The sequence below is a fragment of the Toxoplasma gondii genome, chromosome V (assembly GCF_000006565.2).
Source record: "Toxoplasma gondii ME49 chromosome V, whole genome shotgun sequence".
NCBI lineage: Eukaryota > Apicomplexa > Conoidasida > Eucoccidiorida > Sarcocystidae > Toxoplasma > Toxoplasma gondii.
The window spans coordinates 2,985,565-3,003,262 of NC_031472.1; the positions used below are offsets into that span (position 1 = coordinate 2,985,565).

The window sequence follows — 17,698 nt, forward strand, 5'->3', positions numbered from 1 at the left end:
AGGCACCTTGAGTCCGGAGGAATTCCAGTCACGAGACGCAAGGGGGGGACGATTACTCGTTAGAGACGGAACAAAGTGTGGCGTAGCCGTGTTACTGCAGTGATGTTCACAGGCCAATGATCCTGAAGGTGAGCGACGGGGGGGCGGGTGGCAAAAACGGAAGCAGTCGTCCAATTCAGAAACCGTCTGGTAGGGTTAACAATACTCAACCTGCTTGTTGCACGCACTGAGTTGCGGCAGGTGTCGAGGGAAAGGAGTATCCCAGTGCGAAGGCGAGGCCATGAACAGCAGCTGTAGTGTGATCGCAGACCAAAGCTGGTGTGCGGCGCAGAAACCCGGACGACTGGAAGTGCTGTCAGTGCGAAGAAGTGTCTCTAAACAGTCCGACGATGGGTTGCTGCAGCGAATCAAACCGGCATCTAGGAAACAGACGAGGTTGAGAAACATAGAGACGACTTCGCAGTCCAGGATGCGTCTGTGAGGAAGCACATCGGAAAGAATGTCTTGTCGGAAGGGACGAAGTTCACCAGGAGCAACGCAGAACGACATTGTGACAGGAAGGAACTGCTGAAGGTGATTTGGACAAATCGGTGTGAAAAGTAATTCGATCCTAAACCGGTGGTTTGTCGGTATTTACCACATCCGTGACGTCGTCTTGGACAACTGTCTGAGATACGAGCTTTGAATAATGCCCGGCTGTTATTCGCGAACACTCCATGGCTCGAAAACACGCAAGAAGCAGACGAACGCCGTAAGGCTTTATGCCATCACAGATCTAGTGCAGACAAAGCGTAGATCAGGTATCATGTGCTATTTCGTCTAAAGGAACTCCGGCCAGGCGCAATTTTACAGTGCTAGAAGAAGTGCTATGGTCTCTGCCGTCTGGCTACTGCCCAGAACAACGTCGACAGAAGTTACTGCGCCATTCGTGGCGTGGCATTCGAATACGCTTGTGGAAGCACGCTGGCAGTTCTTTGTCAGCGCTCCTGCCTTCTTTACACCCCGGTCGATCCCAGCGCTCGAGTTAACTGCGTTATTGGGTTGCAATCAAATTAAACGAGTGACCCTATGCAACACAACATCAGCGTCCACTTCTCCTATCTTCCACAATCCTCGACAAAGTCTCGTTTTCATGAAGGGTCCGGACATGTTCCAAGAGCATCCAGCGTGTATCGTTCCATTTTGCCGACCTCGAATAAGTTTCCTGTTCTCTGTTCGCATGTCATGCGAATCATCCAAAAATCACCAGAGACGTGTTTCAACACCGAGGTGCTAGTGAACTACCGCGCACGACTGCGTTACGTATCTAGTCTAACTTTGACTGTTCAGTCATCTATCCGTAGATCGCTGGCGTCCTTTGCAAGTTCAGGATCTTACTCCGTGCTTGCAGTGGAGGAGACTCGTGCCGGCACTGAAATGAGCCTCACAGCAGCTTACGATTGAGAAAAAAGCGCTTGGAGTATGTTTTGCCGGCACGCACATGCGTGTTAAGTTGGCGGATAATCATATGAGATTGCCCGAGAGACCAAATAGACGTCTAGCAATGGCGGTTTGTGTGTGGACATCGTGTTATGTTCCGATCGTGGTCGGTTGCAAGCTTTTTTTTTCTATGGTCAATCTTTCCTTCCTAAATCGAGTTTTGTGTAGGAAGGAACGGAAGTGTTAGCCAGAATCACAAACATCGGAGCGGGCGCGTGCATGCGTGTAGCGGAGAAAAGTGCTCTTGCTGGATTCTCGGAATCTGCGCAAGAGAGGGACTCTTTACCTGGCCTATCATGGCTATTCTATTTCACGCCTTTCTGAAGAATATCTCACGTATTGTGATGGAGATCCGTCTGCGACGCTGTCTTTCCAGAGCGTCTTTACCTCGTCTGGAGGCATTCTTTGTTAGCTAGACCGCTACCATTTTCTCTGGAACCGTGGCGAATCTACGAACGTAGAGCGGCGTGTACTATAGGACACGCTTGCTTGTCAAAGAGCCCTCAAGAAGCGAAGAGGGATGTTCTTGTCGCCATTATTCTTCACTGGTTGGAGTCCGGGAGTGAGCTTCAAAGAATATACTACCTTTCGAGCGACTCGAGGGAAAAGAACCTCGGCTTATTTTCCTTAGTCTTCGATGCCTCATGGACTTTGAATGAACCTCCTTTCCGACACGAAAACGTGGTGCCTCCAAAAAGCTAGTATGAGGCGTCGCTGAGTTTCAGCGATAAGATACTGTAGGCACCGTTTTTACGTGATGTCCATTCAGGGGCGTAGTCCTGCACTGTTTCAGGTTCACCTTATGGGAGGCGTCAGATAACCCGATCCAGCGTATCGCTTTTAGTCTCTTCCTTTTATCCCAAGTGTTGGAAGTGGGACTCATTGGTTCGACCTGAGGGTTTTTGCAAGCGGAGCAAACACGTGGTTTCTTCGATCGAGGACAGCCCATAAGTGCATGTTAAACGGCTTTGCCCGACGACCCCCAAAGTTTTGATCGCCGACGTGTCGTGCGACGTCCGAGTGCCTGTCAGCTCTAGACCGCTGCCAACGTTTATAGAGAAATTCACCTTTCGAATAGCTGGAACGAAAGCTAGGGTATACTGACAAACACCTGGTGCGGCCTATCCGAGGCTCCACTGAAGCGCGCGCCAAATAACAGTGGACTCTTTGGAAGCGAACATTCACGGAAGCTAGAAAACTAAGACGGCTCTCTGAGAAGGAACCAACGGTTTCACCGCGAATTCCATTTTGCTTCTTTGTGTCAACAATATCATCCAGCAGTTCTGCTCGTCCACGAAGTTTCTTGTAGTTCCTCAGGTTTACGTGCTAAGTTCCGCTACGGCTTCCCCCCACTCCCGCACCGTGTGGAAGAACCACATTCTTCCCCGGTCACGTGACATAACCCAAACCACCCGAGTTATAGCATGGAGAGAAACGCGATTCGTCCAACCCTGCATCTGGTTGCTGACTAGTTCGCCCCTTCCCAGTCTAGGGTTGGCAGCGCATCTTAACAGAAAACTGGAAAAAGCAAACGTCACGTGCGCCTGACCACCTCTGAATAGCCGATTCATTGTCTGTATCTTTGTCACTTCTGTGGAGCACCTCACTGTCACTTCCCCCCGTTTCTCCTTCTGCTTTCTATGCCTTCCTTTTCACCAAGATTCCGGTCGACATGGCACCTTCCAACACCGCACACAGCAATCCACCTGGGAATACAGACCCACCCAGCTCCCTGATTCCGCCCATTTCTGGATACAGCGAAGGCGAAGCCCCTTCGTCGTCTGTGACAGGGAAGCGAAAAAAAGCAAAGCGAACGAGTGACACGAAACGGCAGGACCGCGTCGACATACCGGCGGGTGCTGACGCACAAGCGTCTGCAGCTGCTGCCGCGCCTTCCCCAGCTTGTGCGCTTGAAAAAAGTAAAATTGCAGAAGCTTCTCGTCAGCAGAGCCGCAGATCGGCAGAGTTCGACGCGAAATTTCCGGCAACAAACAGGGGAAACGGGGAAGACGACGCAGCGAGGGCACCAGAACATACCTACCCAGCTTCCAGTCCTCTGGGAGTGAATCACAGTTCACCCGTACCGAGTGCGGCACGATTCCAGCCTACCCTGGAAGAAACGGGAAACGCTGAAGATCGAAGGCAAAAAGTGGAAGCGTCGGCTCCTAAGTTGGAGAGATGGCCGAGTCGCTTGAGTGAAACGAACACAGGCCCTCTTGCCCCGGGTCTCCTGCTCTCCGCCCTTCATCAAAACGCCCGCCAGCCTTTCCTTGTCAATCAGGGCAGCACAGAAGCCGAGGTACGAAAGAATGCACTTCCCCATGGTCCCCGCTCTGCTGCTCTGCTGCCGGCTGCTGCTCTGTATGCGAGACGTAGGTCTGCCTGCCTATATTAACGACAATCAGTCGCAGTGGGTTTGGCAGAGTTCTATTTCTAATTCCTAGTAGAGACATTTTTGCCATGTGGCTGTCGGCACTCAAGAATGTTGTTACAGTCTTAGTTATATTTATTTACTTGGAAAGGCACACTAATATTTCACAATTAGAAAAACGTTTAATTCAGAAATCCCTATGGATTCTTGAATCACCAACAGACAGAGGGAAAGGGACAAGTCAACGTCAGGCTCTAAAAACTCCATTCGTTTGCCACCAACAACTCTCAGGTGCTTCTGTGGAAATTCGTGACGCAAAGAACTACATAAGGCGACAAGAACCACATGCCAAACAACGTCTGAGGCGAGAATGTGGACCCCTGGAGACAGATAAAGTTTTCCAGAGGCCTGTCTAACCGCTTGTTTCTCATGCTCAGCTGTGTGTACTTTTTCTTGGTGTCAGATTCACTTCATCGGCGAACTCGAGGCAGGTTACGGGTTCCGGACTTCTGACGGTTTGTTCTGCGAATTCTCTTTCGAGGCCGGTGCGTGTGTCGCGAATCCATCAGTCGTCGCGCCGTTCTCTGCTCCATTACACACATATATAATTAGTAATCAGAAATAAAGAACTGGGAAGAGGCGTCGCTAATTCCTTTGCGTCACTTGTCTTTGATCTTTTTACATACTCATGTTGAGTTGCGTCTGTATAGTTGGAAACGAACGCACGACAAAGATATCTCGTCCACGACGAGGCATGTAGGCACCGATTCTCGGCAGGTGACCAAGGCGGCAAACGCCTGCAGTTTCGCTTTCGCTCTTTGGTGACTTTCTGCGGTCCCGCCATATAGGTCAAAGTTCGGAGCCCGAGTTGAGATGAAAAGAAATGCTTTGGGATTGACCTTTCACCTGCCCGTTTTTCTTTACGACGATCTTAGGGAATCACTGGCTCGGTCTCTGTAAGGCTGCAGATCGGCGTCACCAAACTCAGACGGCGTATGGCAGTGTAAGGATTTGCATCTGTTCCTCCGTTCACTGTTCCTTCGTTCTCTCGCACGCTGTCTCTTTTTCGTCGTTCGTTGACGCCACGCAAAAGCATGTTCGCACTTCACTACTGCACTTAACGATGGAGAAACGCTCAACAACTTTCCTCTGCCCACAGTTCGTCCAGGTGGAGCGAGGACTCGGTCTGTGCTCGTCCGTACAAAACATGTACAACCTGCACAGCACACATACTCGCCGAAAAGACCCAGCAAGTGTACCCTTGCTGTCAAACACAACACTGATACATTCGTCGACTTATATATACATATATATATATATATATATATATATATATTTGTATCTATAATGACCGTATCATAGCGAAGACTCCTGAGGTTGTTCTCTTCGTTTTTAGACACCTTTTTTCGGTTGGACATGCGAACCTCTGAGACGGTGCTTTCCTAGACTGGACGCCCGCGAAGGAAATTTTTCCTTGTTTTTTCAAATCTTCTTCAGGTGGGAGATGTGTATCTTTGGAATCACCCCATCGATCTGCACTACGCTGTTTCATCGGTCGTCGGCTGGCCGCGCTGCCGCATTTCTGTGTGGAAGCTGACAAATCTCGGGACAGTGGAGAACGGTGAGACAGAAAGTCTCCTCTTTTCTCCGTTTTGCTCTTCTCCGCCAGAGGCGGTTTGGAACACAGACTCCAGCCACGCATAGTCTGACAGAGAAATGGAGGAATCAACGACGCAGAGAGACGACGAAAGCAAGAAAAAGAGAGGCTCGCAGAGAGAGCAAGGACACTGGAGAGAGCTAGAGAGAATGAACGAGAGAAAAAGAGATAAGGCGAAGAACGTGCAGGTACGAAGACACGACTGGAAAACAACTGATTCTTTGAAAACCTCTGTTCCGCGGGTCCTCACACACACCTCTGGACACACAGAAAAAGAGGCACAGAAGATGAGAGAAAGGAGGAAAGATGTCTGCATCTTACGAAGGCGTACCGTTTAAACCCCACACTCAAAAGGAACGTAGCGTGTCTCCAACTGTCTCTTTTTGCACAGTCGCCTACGGGACTGTGAGTCTCCCCACAGCCGCTGGGCACCATGAGTTCATCTGCCACACGTGGACGCCTCTCGGGACCTACAGCGAAGAATTTGCAGGTGCGAAGACACGACTGGAAAATAACTTGTTCTTTGACAAGTTCTATTCCGCGGGTCCTCACACACATCTCTCTCCTGCAGAGGAAATCTTCTCTTTTGAGAGGCCCGGACACTGATGCGCGGGACAATCATCGTTACTCTGCTCTTCAGAGATACACTTTTCAATTTAGTTCCACCAAAGGCGTCCAACTGAGAGGACCGGTCTGTCTAAGCGTATCTGTTCGGAAGGCGACAGTTCCCCATCTCCACGGACCTTTATCCCTGACATGTACACAAAAGGTAACTATATATAAACGGGAGTACACATATGAACACACATAGATAAACAAGTACATAAAGGTATTCACACATACATATCGTATATAGACGGTCGCGTATGCACGTTGAAATCCACACACCTGTCCCCATTTCCATATCTCCCTGCACTGCAGATATGTCCGCGTGAAGCGTGTACATGCTCGCCTTTCGCTCTTGCTTGACAGTGCTTGAGGATCTGCTTTTTCTTCAGGGCGTCTGTTGGGTCGTCGCCTCGAGCTCGCAGATCTTCAGGTTTTGGACTCGCGAATTGGAGAGAGAATGAAGTTGACAACTCGCAGCAGCGGCTGGGTGAAGTTCACCGTGGACGTCGTCATGAGAAACTTTGAGCTCCACGGCCTCTCCACGAGTTCCGCTTTCCCGGCGATGGTCTCTCTGATTCTGCCTTCTCCAGACGCGCCGCTTGCTTCTCTTCGTTCTCCAGCTTCTGCCGGCACTCTCCCTTCTGTCGGGCCGCCGAAAACAGGTTTGGTCTCCAACTCGAACGGCGACGGATGCGCGGGACTGCTGCATGCGCCTCCAGAGTCTCGGGGTGCATGCAGCGGGTCCCCAGCTAGCGGGAGGACTCGGCGAGAAGAGGCAACAAAAGCAGCGCAGTCGGGCATCTTTGTCTCCTCGAGTTCCTTCAGGTCGTCCGAGAATCCGACAGCCGTCGTCGAAGCCGTCTCGGCGCGCGACCTCTTCCAGAAAGGACTCAGTTCGCTGTCAGAGCAGGGTCCTGGAAAAAAAAACGAGTGAAACGAGGAACAACATGCGACAAAAAAGGAGTGAAGAAGGAACGACTGAAGAAAGAGATACGGAGGCAGAGAAGGACAGAACAGAAAAGGCGATATATCCAGAGGGAAAGAAGCAGAGAGAACAGACGAAGAAGACAGAGAAGACGAACAAGACAGAAAAGACGAACAAGACAGAAAAGACGAAGAAGACAGAGAAGACGAAGAAGACAGAGAAGACGAAGAAAGGAAAGAAGAAGCCTGAGAAAAGAATAAGAGAGAGATAAGGAAGAAGATAAGAAAAACGTGAAGGGAACCAGGGAAGAGCAAACCAGAGGGGAGGAAGACGAACGACACAGAGGGAACAAAGAAGAAAAGGAGAGGCAGAAGACAAGTTCAGGATGAAGAGGAGCGGCACGGAGAGGGGAAGAGGAGAATATGCGAGACAGGCAGACAAAGAGAGCAAACAAGAAAACATATCAGCATTGAGGACGAACCGATTGACGTCGAAAAGCACAAGTTTCTGTTTTTTCATGTGGAGGGAGACTCACCTCGAGTTGAGTCCTCAACTTGCCTCAAGCCTTTCAATGCAACCTTTCCTTGACAAAAGATGAGTGACTGTCCAGTTGAATAAGACAGCGTTTGCTTCGCCGTTGGCTCGTGTTTGCGGCGGGAAAACCTGGAAGTTCTTGTCTTTCCCTTTTCTTCCTTCATTCTCTTCGACTCGAGGCCATCAGTCACTTTTCTCGCGTCTCGTGCTTCTCGTTTCTTCTCCAAGGCCTTCTTCAACTCCCATTTGCATTCTGAAGAGAAAGGACGACTCTCGCTCTCGCCGTCGCTGCACAGAAAACCGACCGTGGTGATCCACAGTTTTACGCCTGAAAACCGTTGTTTCTCAAAGAGTCTCTGTCTGCTCGACGAGTCTCAGGAACTCCACGAAGGACTTTTCGCGGACTTCCAAGAGCCAGTGTCGAAGCTCGCAGGGGCAGAGAGAGAGCAGAACTTCACTCGCGTCTCCCACAATCCGACGCATGCGCGGCAGAGAAGTAATTTCCAACACACTGCCTCGCGCGGCACTCCCTGCCGCGGCAAACTCTGCAGGAAGCCCGGGGAAGAGACGCGAGGCGAGAGAAGAAAGAGACACCGAAGACGAGCAGGGTGACGTGGAAGAAGAAAAGGAAGAAGCAGCGGAAGCAGCGCAAGCAGAGGAAGAACGTGAACATGAGGAAGAGGACGAAGACACGACAAACGATGAGGGAGACAGGGAACCGAACCTGGCCGACTGGTGCAGGCGGACTGTTTGACTCGACTCTGTACTTGTTCCCTTCTCTGCTGCATCAGACTCCTCAGGTCCTGCATGCTCGTCACTTGCTGTGCAAGAGAAAGAACAGCCCTCAGCAGACAAAGACAACTGACGTCTTGCGTCCACCGCAGAAGTCTCTTCTTCCGCCGTTGTCTCCAAGGCAGCATACGAGTTGCTCGCTTCTTGTTCCCGACTCTCTTTTCTGCCTATTCGCTCCTCCGACTTTCCTCTCTCGTGAACTCTCTCCTCTTGCTCCCTCTTCACTCCACATTCGCTTCCCCGTGCGCCTCCTTCTGCTCGTGAGCGAAGTCTCTTCTCGACTTCTCCCCTGCGTCGCTCTGCTCCGGGCGCCAGACTCTCGCCTGCACGGTCTCTTCGTCCAACCGCGTTTTCGAACAATTCTGTGAACCAAGAATCGAGAAACATCTTCTGCCGTTCCGTCGCCTCGTACGAGGCGTCCAGACAGCTGCCGCTGTTGATGCAAAAGACCTGGCCGTCTGGCTCGTTCCAGTCGTCTTCTTTCTTCTTCTCACATGCGCTTCTGTGTTTCCCCAGTCGCTGCTGCGTCCGCGGAGTGTCTGAGCTTCCAGCCGGTCTCCCCTCATCTCCCGGCTTTCCGCTGTCGACTCCAACTCCCGCTGTGCCTCCTTCGAAGCTCTCGCCAGCGCGTTCTCCCCCCTGCTGAGCTTCCTTCCCGAGTTTCTTGCTTCTGAACAAACGCCGCACTTTCACTGCATGCGCATGCAGCAGCGCAGGCCAGTCGGTGGAGGCGGTGCTGAAGGATGTGCCGACGAAGACCAGCGATGGGAGACGGTCTCGAGGATCTACAGAAAGTGCAGGAGAGACAGGAGAAGAGACAGGAGAAGAGACAGGAGAAGAGACAGGAGACACGTGGGTCGCCGGAACGCGAGTTTGTGTCTCAAGGTCTTGATTGCGCTGTGTTTTTCTCGAAGACGAGCAGGTTTTCTCTGGTGCCGTCTTTCCTTCTTCCGAAGCTACCTCGACATCGCTTTCCCCATAGCTCGACTCGCGGGGATTTGTGTCCGGCCCAGCTGTTGCGTTGCGCAGCTCTACGTTGCTCTCCAGCTTCGCTTTTCCAGCCGAAGGGAGCGACGAGCGAGAAGAGTCTCTGAGTCGTGCGGCGGCACTGTCCTTTCTTGTTTTCTCCGCGTCGTTCGCGTCTTCTTCGAGTCCCCGCTCCATTTCGTTGCCCCCGCCTGCGAGTCGTATCACGCCGCCGAGGAAGAGGAAGGCATGTCGAAGAGCTGCAGGACTCTCGAACGCACTGTGGGGCGGAAGAAAGAGAGACTCGTCAAACCACAGACACATGGGGAGACAGAGAGAAGAGCATGCGGGACACAGCGGCAGGAGAAGGAAGTCGCTGTCTCCTCCCGCCTTCGAAGAAGGCGACGCGCGGCCGGCGAGGGACGAGAAAGCAGGCAAAACTGAGAGAGAAGAAGAAGGAAGAAAGGGAGAAGCGTCGACAACAGACGCTCCCGACTGAGGGGAGAGGCCGGCAGGCCCGACCGCCGCATCAGGAGCACCTGGCTCTCCTGAGGCTCTCAGCAGACTGTCTCCTCCACAGGCTTCTACGTTGGAACGCGTCTGCTCCCGTGTGTTTCTCGCTTCTTCGCTTCCCCCAGACCGCTCGCCGAACGCGGCCTTCCTCCGGCTTCCCGGCCCCGTCTCGTCTGGGGTGTATGGACACCAGACGACCTGCGTCTCGTCGAGAGACAGCCGAAAGCGGAAGGGACAGAGTGCGCCTTCGCGTTCCACTTCTGGTGGTGCCAGCATGCGCTGTTGTTTTTCTGTCGCTTGTGAGTTCGGCGAGGAGGCGCACGACGCAGTCCACTTTTCGTTTTCTCTCCTCTCTCTCTCTGTCCCTCCTCCTCGCGCGACTCCAACACCGAATCGTTCCTTGTGGCCTGCGGTCGACGCGAGCACACGAGACGAAGGAAGCACCCCTGAGCATCTGTAGCTGTACATCGACCCGTGGAGCTCGTAAAGGTTCTTTTCTTCTTCCCCTTCTTTCGGCTGTCCGTCGACGGAGCATGTCTCACTCATTCGCCACCATCCGCCCTTAGCTGCAAGTCCCCTCCACATCTCTTCGCGAACTCTTGAACGACGCAGAGACGCATCCGCTGTCTCCTCTTGTTCTGCCTGCCTCCGTTTCTCCCTCTCTCCCGCTTCCTGCTTCCCCTTCTCACTGTCTCCCTCTTTCTGCCTCTGCTTCTCCTCTGCCGCCTGCCTCTGTGCGGCGGCCTCGCCGTTCGCAGTTTGGAGGTGCGTTTCGCGCTCGAGCGCCTTCTGCGCGACTTGCGTCTTCAGCGCGTCTCGCAGAATCGAGCGAGCAACGTGATGCATGCGGTCCACGTTCTGGGTGAAGAGGAGCACAGTCGCCGGACGCGAGAGAAGAAGGAAGGCGAGGACGAAGTGCCCCGCCGAGGGGAAGGCGCGCCGAAACAGCCGCGGGTCATGCGCGCGGAACCAAAACGCGGAGAACCTGGCAGACAGACAAGCGAATCGAAGCAGCGAGTCGAGGCCGCGGCGAGCGCTCCGCGTCTGCCGGACAGAGACGCTTGATTCGAGAGCGCCACACGTTCTCGAGTTCAAGTGCAGAGGAGAAAAGGAGGAGAAAAGGAAGAGAGAAGGAGGAGAAAAGGAAGAGAGAAGGAGGAGAAAAGGAAGAGAGAAGGAGGAGAAAAGGAAGAGAGAAGGAGGTGAAAAGGAGGAGAGGACAGCGACAAAACCAAGCAAAGGACGAACGAGGACACCAGAAACCGAGGCGAAGGTAGCACGCATGAGCCCAGAGCCGCTAGACGGTATGCACCAAACGAGAGAGCGGCGCAGAGAATCGATACTCCACAGCTTTCCAAGACGCGACCATGTTTTTCACGCTCCCTTCGTTTCTTCGTGTACCCCGCCTTCTTCCGCGCTTTCCTTTTTCTACTTCTGAGTTTCCTTTTTGTGGCCGTGCCTCTCTCTGGACCTCGTTTCGCTTTCTTCTGCGCGCTGCCTCTTCACCCACCACTGTTCTCTTTCCTGGAGAAAGGTGGAGAGCAGTCCCCAGGTCTCGGCCGCCGAGCCGCGCGTCCTCTTTGTTCCGGTCTTTCTCAGACGCTCGTCTCCTTGTCCTCCTCTGTCTCTCTTCTTTCCCCTCGCCATCTCTTCGCTCGCGTCGTCGCCCCTCCACACACAGGGAGGTGTCTCCGAGTGCGCAGACACCGCGTCGTTCCTCGCCTCGCCTCGCGAGAAGTCGGCCTCCATGCCTTCTGCGTCCTTGACGCTCGTCCCTCTGCTTCGGCCGAGTTTTCCGCTCCTCGCCGTCCTCCTTCTGGAGCGACGTCTTCCAGATTCTTCGTCGGACTCGCGGCGGTAGAGCGGAATCCCACAACCTACACTGAGGCCTGCAGAGGAAGAAAGGGGGAGAGAAGAGGCAGGGGGAAGAAGTGGAGAGGAGAGGCGAAGGCAAGAGCGCGAGACAAGCGAGAGGAAAGAAAAATACGAAACGGAGAGAGAAAACGAGGGCAGAGAGAAGAGCTCCAGCTCAAAGCACAGCAGCATGACGCAGCGAGAGATTTCAGAGAGACTGAGGAGGACCGAGTAAAGCGAAGGGACAGCTGGAGAAAATGGAAACATGTACAAGAAATGACACAGGACCATCGACAAGGAATACAAAGAAAACATGCACCGTGAATGAGAGAGCTCGATCACCCTGTTTAGACTGTGGACCAGACTCAAATGGTCCCTAAGACTACAAGGTGAAAGGCACAAAAAGAAGAATTCGCTGTTTCTCTTGAAACGAGGTCCAAAGAGTCTCTCGAAGTTTCGCACCTGCTCCTGTGACGAAAAGGATCCTCTCTTGTTCGTCGCGCTTATTTGGAAACGCTGAAGTTGAGGCCGAGGCTGAACAGCCGAAGAGAAGCCGACGCAGAGCGTCCAGATTTCCTGAGTTTCTTGTTCGTCTTTCCATCTCTGTCTTCTCTGATCTTCGAGAGTCAAAGACGAAGCCGAACCTTCTCTCTCCTCTTCTTCCCTCTTCTTTTCTTTCCTTTTCTTTTCACCACTCTCACCTTAGTGTCTCCTCTCCCCATCCTCGACGGAGGGCCATGTCTCTGCAGCCGTCTTTTTTTTCTCTCTCTAGTGTTTTCCTCTCCCTCCTGTCCCTCCCTTGCCCTACTTTCTTGGTCCTTCTTCGTTCTTGTTCCTTCTTCTTTCTCGTTCTGTCTAAGTCTTCAGGGCGTCGGCAGCTAGGTCTTCTTCTTTTTCTTTCAGAGTTGGCTGAGGAGACCGTCGCTCGCCTCTCTGTGCTTCACTTTCCTTCTCACAGACTTCGTTCTTCCTTCTTCGCTTCAACGCCCCTGCTTTTCAGCTGGAGTAGGCCTTTTCCATCCGCTTCTCTTGGCCTTCTTCGCCGCTCCATCCCGATCTTCCCCTCGCGCTGGCTGTCCGGGTCTTCGGTCTTCCCTCCTTTTTTTTCTCTGAACTTCTTCTTTTTCCCTTTAATTCCTTCCTTCTCCACTGAATTTCTTCTGTGTACGCTGAGTTCCCTCTTTGCCCTCCTGAATCTCTTGTTTCCCCGGTGAACTTCCTTTTCCTTCCTCTTCCTCTCGCGTCCCTCTCTCCTCTGTTGTGTCTCTGCTCTGTCTCCTTCAAGCTTTTGGAAGCATAGTGCAGGTTGGCCACACACAACTCCGGCGCAGACGGAGGAAAATGTAAAAAGGCGAAGCCGGAGGGAACGGGAAGACTCATGTTTTTTCTGGGACAAGGAACTCCGAAAAAAACGCGAGGAGCGCAGCGGCAGATGTGCGCATGTAGATTCGAGGTCTCTCAATAAAAAACGGCGAAACGCATGCGCCAGCGGAGTGCCAAGACACCGGGAGATCATGCCTCTGTTTTTGAAACTTCTGTCGGAAAGGAGAGCCGACGACCCCCGAGGCGAACAGCTGTCGCTTTTTCTGTTTTTCATGAAGAGGCTGGAGGAATTAGGAGAAAGAGACAAACGACTTGGGGGGACTGCCCGCCTGCGGACCCTACCTCGTTTTCGGGGACGACAGTGAAAAGAGCTTGGTTCGTCTCCAGAAACGCTCTCTTTGAAATTTTTGTAATTTTTGTGGCCTTCGCTTTCTCCAAATCACCTCCAGTCTTGGGAGCGCGTTTCAGACGCGCCGCCTCGCACTCAAACGGAGCTGTCCGGCCTTTTTTCTGCGCCTCTGCTTCCTTTCGCTGGGCTTCCACAGACTCTCGGTCTCGTTCGCAAAACAGGGCCTCACGCTGACCTCCAAGTCTTCGTTGTTCGTCGTCTCGGTGACCGAATTCCTCTTTTAGTCGCGGTCTCTGCTTTTCCGCCCACTGGTTCCTCGTTCTCTTCCTTCTTCTTCTTTTGTTCTCTTCTTCTTCTGTTCTCTCTCTTCTTCTTCTTCTGTTCTCTCTCTTCTTCTTCTGTTCTCTCTCTTCTTCTTCTGTTCTCTCTCTTCTCTGCTCCGTCTCTTCTTTCCTTGCCCCCCCTACCTTCCTCCCGCTTTGCTTCTCTCTTTCTCTCCCTTTTTTTCCGCTGTTGCCGCGATGAGTCGCTCTGTCGAGCGGAACTCGTCTCCGTCCTCAGGGGCGTATCAGATGTGGCTGGGCAACATCCCCTTCGATGCGACAGAAGAAGATCTGAAGACGCTTCTCTCTCGAGTCGGTCGCGTGCTCCAGGTCCGCATCAAGTACGACGAAGGCGGCCAAAGCAAGGGCTTCGCTTTCTGCGAATTTCCAGATCCCGAGACCTGCTACCTCGCCTACGTGACGCTGAACAACGCGGACTTGGGCGGGAGGAAACTGAAGATCGACTTCGCCACTGACGAGCTCCGCCAGCGCTACGGATCTTCTGGGGGCGGGGCCGCCCGCGCTGAGAGACGCAAGGCGCCTGCAGGATCTCTGGCGGGCACTTCCGGCGCCGAAGAGGCACTGCGAGGCCTGGGGACAGCGGCTGGAGACAGTCTGCTCGGGCCCGGGCCGGGCGCGAAGGCCTTCCGCGGCAGAGACACCCGCGCTGTCGGCGCGGTTGACCCGCGAGCCCAGGGCCTGGGGTTCCGGACGAGGCCTGTGAGTTTGTACGACGGCGCCGCGGCGGCAGCGGACATCATGGAGATTCTGAGGACATTCTCCACGACGCAGTTGATCAGTTTCCTCGGTGAAATGAAGACCTTGATGAAGGAAGACGCAGGTGCCTGCCGGCGCCTGCTCAGTGCGCACCCGGCGCTGGTCTACGCGGCCCTGCATGCCGTGTATTTGCTGGGGAGTCCGCGACCCGAGCGCGGGCGCCAGGATCCCAGAAGCAGCCAGAGATCTTCGTCTCTCGCCCCGCCTGAGAAGAAGCAGAAAGTCGAGACGGAGACACGCGAAGAAGAGACTCGCGCGCGGTCCGTCGACGGCGGTGACCTCCGGTCTCTCGAGCGCCACATGGGCCTCCCTGAGGCCCAACTCGAGAAGGCGCGGAGGAACCGGACAGAACGCCAGGAGCAGCTGCAACATGCAGGCCTCCTCTCTGTTCCGGTGGCGACTGCGAGGCAGGAGAATGGCCCCAGCCAGGGCCGCGCCCAAGGCGCCGGCGACGCGGCGCCGGGACAGCCCGGGGATGGGGGGGGGTTCGGCCCCCAGGCCGGTGGAGCCCAGCTAGCGAGTCCCCTCGCGCCCGAAAAGCCGGGCCCAGCCGGAGACAGATCGGTGCCGGGCCCACAGAGTGGCCTCGCGCCCCAGAACCTCAGTGCGGCGTCCCTCTCTGGAGGGCAGAGTAGTTCTTCAGGGACAGCGGCAGGCCGCGGCCTTCCCGGCGTGCAAAGGGGAGTGGCTGGAGGAGCCGCCGCGCCCCAGGCGAAGGCCCGAGGCGTTTCCGGTGGAGCTCCGCAGCTGGGACTTCCAACGTGCGTAGGCGGCGCTCTCCCTCAGGCTGCTGCAGGGACCCGGCCGCAGGAAGAGTCTCTTCGCAGGACGGCGAGACAGTCGACAGAAAGAGACGTTTCCTTCTCGGCTCGAGCGAGCTCTCAAGAGAGACGAAGAGAACGCAGCGTCTCCTCTGGGGGTCCACCCCACACTCTGCAGGCCGCGCCGGCCCAGCCGGCCCTCCAGACGGGGACACAGGAGACATCTTGGCCCGCGCAGCCGGGACGAGCCGAGGTCCGAGAGAAACGGCCTTCCGGCGAATCTCAAGAAGCCTTCGGAGTCGGCGGCGTCGTTCCCCAACATCCTGCTCTGGCAGTCCCCCCTGCTCCAGATGCTCTCGTCGGTAGGCTACAGGGACGCAGAAGAAGAACATGAGAAGAGGAAGACAGGAGTAGGAGACAGATAAGAGACGAGGGAAGGTGGCTGTCAGACACGGCTTATTTCTTCCTTGTACATTTGTGAGTCGAGAGAGGAACTCCCTAGTGACTTTCTGACGCTCGAAGCTTGTGTTCGGTTTTTTGGCCCGCGTGAAAAGAAGTCCTTGTTTCACAGGCACCAAGCTTCGTGATCTGCGAACAAGCACAACTGGCTTCTTTGTACAACCTTGAATATATATCTGTATATGTTTATTTAGACGTATGCTGTATCTCTTTCTATATGTATATACATATGTATGTTCATATATTGAAGAATACATGCATGTACACACACATATATATATATATATATATATATATGTAGCGGTGCAAGTGTGTTTGTAACTTATTGTCCTAGCAGGACGCACGAACCCAGCAGGTCTCTTGCAGTTTCCTTTTTTCCTGCTTTCTTTGTGTTTGCTGCTGCCCAGAGGAAGTATTGAAGAGCCCGGATATTCTGACCAAGTAAGCCGTCCTCTCCACCTGCCTGTGCGCCAGTTCTTTACTCTGAAGTTCAGATACTTTTCGCTTCATTCTGTTTACGTCTTCTCGCCTGGTTGTCGGCTGCGTGGTTGAGAGCCTCGGGGGTTTCTGCACGCAGGCGGCTGCCTCGTCTTTAAGCCGACGTCGTGCTATTTTTGAGCGCAGCCTTGTCGTTCTTCTGTGTACGCGTTGCAGAAGAGTTTTTTTTTTCAACTTTGACAGATACTTCCATCCATCGGGAACACAGGAGGAGACAGGAAAACTGAAAGCGTGGGGTCCACATATATATATATATATATATACATGCATGTACGTATGTGGGCATATATATATATATATCTATATATCTATAGTATTTATGTAGTAGATGTGCCTGTATATATGTGTCTGTATATAGATGTATGCGTATATGTATATACATGTTTATATATATATATATATATATATGCCTTTGTATGCGTGTGTGTGTGTATTCTTGTGCGTTCTGTTTGCTGGTTTAGACATGTGCGAATGTGTGGAATTATCATGCATTGACACAACTAGGCAAGACCACGTACAAGTGCAGGTGGATCCATATTTGCTTAAGCATTTGGATGAGGTCGCAAAAAGAGCGTTTATCGGGGAGAAACGAGGTTGCGCTGGTCTTCCCTACTTTTCTCTTCGTTTAACTTTGAGTGCAAGCGTTGTCTCTCTTTTCGAGACATAGCTTTTTCACCGTCGAGTTCCTCTGGCGGACTTCGATGTTTCCTGTGTCTCTGCGCATTTTCGATTTTTTTCTCGAGCTCTTTCGTTTCTCCCTCTCGCGTCTTCAGCGTTCTGAACAGCAGACCCACCACGATGCAGGATTGGCCGCAAGAGCAGCGGCAGCAAGTTTTGGCTCTTCAGTCGGTAAGACGAGGAAACTCAAGGAAAGTCATCAACTGAGGTCTCTGAACAGTAGAAGTTCAACAAGAGTCAAGCACTGGGAAGAAAGACGAGGAAGAATGAACAAGCGACAACAAGTTCTCTCAAAGACGCGGTGTTTCTCACCTTCATGACACCTCCTCAGCAGATATACACATATATATATATATATATATGCATATATACTTATATACACATTTACACGTATTTGTAGTTGTGTGAATATGCACGTTTACTTCTATCTCTTGATGCATATTCTCGAACAGTTAGATGTACGTAGATTTCTATCGATCTAAAACATATACATATATCTACATATATATTTATTTCTTCAGGTAATATCTGCGATAGTGTTTCAGTGGAGCATGTCTCTTTTTCTCATTACACGTTCGAAAGGCGTGACCGAAACCTGAAGAGTTTTTCTGGGACTTATGAAAGAAAGGTCTCTCGACTTTTTTCCTCTGCATGCAGGCGCTCTTGCGGCGGGGTTACCGCGTCGCGCATTGAGACGAGAAGGGCAAACATATGCAGGCGTGAGAAGGTGCCGAGACACCTTGCTGCGTCTTCTCCTTTCAGCCTCGAGCGGCAAGGGTCTCAACCGCTACTGTTCTCTTTTCCTGTGTGCATGCGTCTCTTTTCGCTCA

At 53.0% G+C, this 17,698-nt stretch overlaps 4 protein-coding genes across 4 annotated transcripts; 2 read left to right on the top strand and 2 right to left on the bottom strand.

Moving 5' to 3' along the window:
* Window positions 1-195: 195 nt before the first annotated feature.
* Window positions 196-549, bottom strand: TGME49_283770 (hypothetical protein; the record flags this gene model as incomplete). The annotated part of the gene is made up of 1 exon (XM_018781909.1): window positions 196-549. The coding sequence occupies one exon, from the start codon at window positions 547-549 to the stop codon at window positions 196-198; it is 354 nt and encodes a 117-aa protein (XP_018637744.1).
* Window positions 550-3,151: 2,602 nt separating this feature from the next.
* TGME49_283765 (B9 domain-containing protein) lies at window positions 3,152-6,113 on the top strand (the record flags this gene model as incomplete). The annotated part of the gene is made up of 5 exons (XM_018781908.1): window positions 3,152-3,778; window positions 4,314-4,395; window positions 4,786-4,853; window positions 5,348-5,471; window positions 5,899-6,113. The coding sequence occupies 5 exons, from the start codon at window positions 3,152-3,154 to the stop codon at window positions 6,111-6,113; spliced, it is 1,116 nt and encodes a 371-aa protein (XP_018637745.1).
* A 1,807-nt stretch (window positions 6,114-7,920) lies between these two features.
* On the bottom strand, window positions 7,921-12,301 carry TGME49_283760 (hypothetical protein; the record flags this gene model as incomplete). The annotated part of the gene is made up of 3 exons (XM_018781907.1): window positions 7,921-10,831; window positions 11,357-11,735; window positions 12,163-12,301. The coding sequence occupies 3 exons, from the start codon at window positions 12,299-12,301 to the stop codon at window positions 7,921-7,923; spliced, it is 3,429 nt and encodes a 1,142-aa protein (XP_018637746.1).
* Window positions 12,302-13,893: 1,592 nt separating this feature from the next.
* Window positions 13,894-17,593, top strand: TGME49_283740 (RNA recognition motif-containing protein; the record flags this gene model as incomplete). The annotated part of the gene is made up of 4 exons (XM_002369082.1): window positions 13,894-15,595; window positions 16,100-16,133; window positions 16,964-17,039; window positions 17,526-17,593. The coding sequence occupies 4 exons, from the start codon at window positions 13,894-13,896 to the stop codon at window positions 17,559-17,561; spliced, it is 1,848 nt and encodes a 615-aa protein (XP_002369123.1). The 3' UTR covers window positions 17,562-17,593.
* Between the last annotated feature and the right edge of the window lie 105 nt (window positions 17,594-17,698).